Below are 4,634 nucleotides of genomic sequence, written 5' to 3'. Positions count from 1 at the left end.
ATCAATTTCTTCATAAATGAAAGATAGTTTATAAATAGCTGGAATGATGATTAATTCCAATATAAAAACTCAAACACAAAGAACTCTACTTTCTCCTTCCAAACTACTTAGGTCTGTACAGTTGATTCTACTGTACCATGATTACATCACCAGAGTAAAATATGAATAAAATACTTCAGTTAACAAACCGAGGGCCACTTCTTGACAACTGCATTAAAACTGCAGCATTTAAGCAGGGCTGAGAAACACCATTCTTCTTTTTTTTTTTTTGCAGTACGCGGGCTTCTCACTGTTGCGGCCTCTCCCATTGAGGAGCACAGGGTCCAGACGCGCAGGCTCAGCAGCCATGGCTCACGGGCCCAGCCGCTCCACGGCATGTGGGATCTTCCTGGACCGGGGCACGAACCCGTGTCCCCTGCATCGGCAGGCGGACTCTCAACCACTGCGCCACCAGGGAAGCCCAGAAACACCATTCTTAAGCATGGTTTCCTTCTTCCTGTTCTTGCATTGCACAGTGATTATTAAAGGAGGGAATGTGGTCTGTAAATGACTGGGTCATCCACTGCCCTTCTGGAATGTCACTGAAAGTTGATTCTCCACTGTCAGCTGTCAGCCCATTTGAAGAGAAGCTGCAAGGTTCACTACTGCATGGATTTTCACTATAAGCACCACCGCACGCTGCTTCATAACCCAGATCATATTTTTCTTCCTTCACAGCCATCTTCTTTGCATCCTCTTGGGCTAGCCACAGGTCGAATGTATATTGCACCTCTTGAATGTCTGTGTTTCGCTCACTGACTTTCAACTGATCTCCTAAGTCCTTCAGCTTAACGTAATAATGAACTTTGTCCTGGGCTCGAGGAAACTGAGCACATCTTGCACTGGATGATGGCATAACATAGCAGAGAGTTTCTGTGTCTGGGGTCTTATGCAGTTGAAGTCCTAATTCTAAGTTCTTAACTTTTACTCCAAAAACTTCCCTACTAAAAATTTCATAAATACAGTTTCCATTAAACACTGCTATTCGTGGCTGATATTTCTGTAATTTCTGCACTAGAATACGTCCTCCTTCACAAAATTCTTTACCGGAAAGATCCTTGCTGCCTGGTGTTACCCTTGGCACCCTATTGGTAAATCCAATACCCTATTTCCCTGGTAAAGTGTGATCATCCATGTGATTCAGTTGGACCTCACTCAGCCCTGACATAAACAGCCACTTCCAAAAATGGTTTCCAGGTCCAGGGTAATGATGCCCTTTGTAAGCAGCCATTAGTCCTGGGTTTATGCCAATAATCACAATGTCCAGATTGAAGGTCAAAATGTCCAGTAGAGTCTTGGTCAAAAGTTCAGCTTCTGAAACACTATTGAACTGGTCTACTTTTCACTTTAAATGTGTCTGTAATTTTTTCTTGCTTTTCTTCTGATTTTGTGGACTTGCCAGATTTTTTGGCCTCAGCAGGTTTTTTGGGTTCCACTGGAGTTTTTGGTTCTGTTGTTTTGGGTTTTCCTTTCCTTCCTTTTGGAGTCTCTTGTGTGGGTTCCTGAGCAGGAGCTGGGGCTGGAACTTCTGCTGGCATTTCTTGTTCATTCATAAGTGCCATACTAGGAACTTCAGTGATCTTTCGCTGGAATGGAAACGTATAAAAAGCTTGCGCTTGCTGGAGGGAATAGCTGCCTGCGTCCTCCGCTTCCATTCCCTGCTGCCGATAGCACGCGCAGGTACTCCTGCCGGGCAAGCGAGCCACTGGCCACTCTAGTACCGCGGCCCACGCACGTACTGCGGTAGGGTAATAACCAGACACTTAGACTCGATTGCTGGCAGAACTGGGACAGTGGCTGGCGCTCAAGCTCCTCCTCCAAGTTTCTAGTCACCCCCCTCCTCCTCTCGGCGCTTCTGTCTGTCCTGAGCCCGACGTACCTTACTTTTAAAGGCATAATCACAGTGTACGTTGGGAGCACAGAACCCACACTCGGGCAATCACAGAAGGCTTTCTGGAGGAGGTATCTTTATTTATTCAATGAAGTTGTTGAGCAAAAATTGTGTACCTGGCACTGGTGGCGTAAAGATAAAAAGCTGGCCCCTGGCCTTAAGGAACTCACAAACGGGGACAGAAATGCCCCATAAGCAGATGGACACCATAAGCAGGTGGACAAATATGGGAGCACTGGGGAGACCACAAAGCTGGAGAGATCAAGGGCAGGCTTCCTGGAGGAGGTGCACGTGAGCTGAGGCTGAAAGGGTGACTGGGAATCTCGGAGACCTGTCCTTGCCACTACATCCAGTCATTCACCTGAGGGCAAGGGGGCCCAGAGATCCTGCTGGGCACTCACACACTCTTTGTTTCAGTCAGTCTCTCCTCCATGGAGCCTTCCTGGTGCAACCAACCCCAGTCCCTTCTCTATCACTTACCCCAGACAGCCGGGTCCCCTCCTGGGGAGGTCCGCATCCCCAGCTGCTGTGTGTTCCTAGGAGGCACCAGACTCTTGAACCCCCAGTTCTTACTCCAGCAGGGGCTGGGCAGGCTCTGTTGTGGAGGCAGTGGCTGCCTTGGGAAAGCCCAGTGGTTTGATTTGAGGGCATCTAGACTTTAGAGCAAGAAGGGGCCCCAGAAACTACCCAAGCCCACTTAGAAGGACGGAGCAAGGCCCAGGGAAGTAACAGGAGTTGCCTGGGACTCAACTTCCCGGCTCCCAGTACCCTGGTCTTCTCTCTGGGATGGTCTGGCCCCACCTGGGCTCTCCCCTAACCCTCATCCTCATGCCTGCCTTGCCTGATGATGGCCAGGGTAGCCTTTCCCAAATAACGATGGTATTGGCTCAGATTAAGGGCAACTAGCTGGCTCTTCCTTTTTATATAACAACTAATCTCCTTCTAATCAGCCATTATTAAATTATATCTCGTTTTTAATTCATTCACAGGTCACAGTTGGGACAGCTGGATGGATAACTGGGGAGAGATAATTTATGTAAATGAGGAGCAGCAGAAGGTAGGAGAGAGGGAGGCTGAGGGCCAAAGGGGGCCCCTCCTGTGCCCAGGCTGCGGAGGGGGCAGTGACCTGGCCTGGCCTGCCCTGGAAACAGGAGGCTGGGGACACTGCGGGGATTGGGGCCTGTAATGGAACCTCAGGGCTCCTGACTGGTTGTCCCTTAGCATTGCCTTGAATGCTTCTGGCAAATGGGAAGCCCATTACCTTTTGGGGGGTGGGCATCTCTCAAACATCAGCTCTCATTGAAGTGGATCCTGAAAAGCAGTAGAATACCGCAAAGAATTCTGGAGTCAGAGCTGTGTTTGATTCCAGCTCCACCACTTCATAGCTGCCTTTTGTTTTTTGGGGGTTTTTTTGGCTGTCCCACACGGCTTGTGGGATCTTAGTTCCCCGACCAGGGATCAAACCCGTTACCTCAGCAGTGAAAGTGCAGAGACCTAACCACTGGACCACCAGGGAATTCCCAGCTGTCTCTTTTTTTTTTTTTTTTTTTTTTTGCGGTACGCAGGCCTCTCACTGTTGTGGCCTCTCCTGTTGCGGAGCACAGGGTCCGGACACGCAGGCTCACCGGCCATGGCTCACGGGCCCAGCCGCTCCGCGGCACGTGGGATCCTCCCAGACTGGGGCACGAACCCGTGTCCCCTGCATCGGCAGGCGGACTCTCAACCACTGCGCCACCAGGGAAGCCCCCCAGCTGTCTCTTAACTTTAGTTTCCAAACTGCAAAATGGGGGTATGGATAGTACCTACCTCATGAGGAGATGGAGAGGCTTAACCTAGCCTACAGGAAGAGCCCAATACCCAGTGTACATAGTGGCTCCTATCACTAGTGTGAGGACAGGGTACCTGAGTCATATCTACCTCCCTCTAACATCTGCCCCCAGGCCATGGAGCTGCCTTCTGGTAACAGAATACATCCACTCCCCTTGCATAGCTGACATATCCGTCCCACTGATGGTAATTACATCAGCAACTGACACCTTGGGGTTTTCCCTCGTGCCAGGTGCTGCACTAAGCACTTGCTATTATATGGCATCTCACCGTATCATCAGATCAACATCATTTTATAGATGAAAACACTGTGGACCCAAGCGCTCACCTGATGATTCCTTCAACAGAAACTAAAACAGAAGCCTGCTTGGGAAGGGCAAGGAGGCTCACAAAACCTGGAGCCCAGCTGGAGGCCATTTTGGGAAGGCAGCTTAAGGACTGGCAGACAGGGGCAGGGCTGGCAGGGGAGGCAGGTGGAGGAGGTCGGACCTCCACAGGAATTGGGCATGGGTGGGCACAGGCGGCTGATAGGGCCTGAGGGGGTGAGGTCTGCAGGAGACTGAGGTTGGCAGGGGTCCACGGTAGGGCCTTGGACCGTTCCCAGAGGGAGGCAGGGGATTAGGGAGGGTTAGGGGGGTGGTCCCAGAGGGTCCAGGAGAGTAATGGGATTAGCCCTCAGGCAGTGAGTGAAAGTTCTTAGCGTGTGGGGTCTCTGGCCTCCCACCCGAGGCTGCAGCTGTCACATGTCCACAGGAGAGAGTCACCAGCATCAGCACCCCTGCCCCCCCTTGGGGCAGGCTGGCGCCCTCCGCCCCGCACCGGCTCTCCTGCTGTGTCCATCTGTCGAGGGGCTGGCCTCCCAGTGTAGCCTCCTGCC

At 51.3% G+C, this 4,634-nt stretch overlaps 1 protein-coding gene across 1 annotated transcript; it reads right to left on the bottom strand.

Annotated features, from left to right (window-relative positions):
* Positions 1–475: 475 nt before the first annotated feature.
* Positions 476–1,694, bottom strand: LOC116749477 (G/T mismatch-specific thymine DNA glycosylase-like). The gene is given in 2 exon segments (XM_032623861.1): positions 476–1,382; positions 1,384–1,694. Coding segments are annotated over 2 exon segments (1,218 nt in total).
* Positions 1,695–4,634: the final 2,940 nt, after the last annotated feature.

The sequence above is a fragment of the Phocoena sinus genome, chromosome 2 (genome assembly GCF_008692025.1).
Source record: "Phocoena sinus isolate mPhoSin1 chromosome 2, mPhoSin1.pri, whole genome shotgun sequence".
NCBI lineage: Eukaryota > Metazoa > Chordata > Mammalia > Artiodactyla > Phocoenidae > Phocoena > Phocoena sinus.
This window is presented reverse-complemented; position numbering and strand designations above follow the sequence as displayed.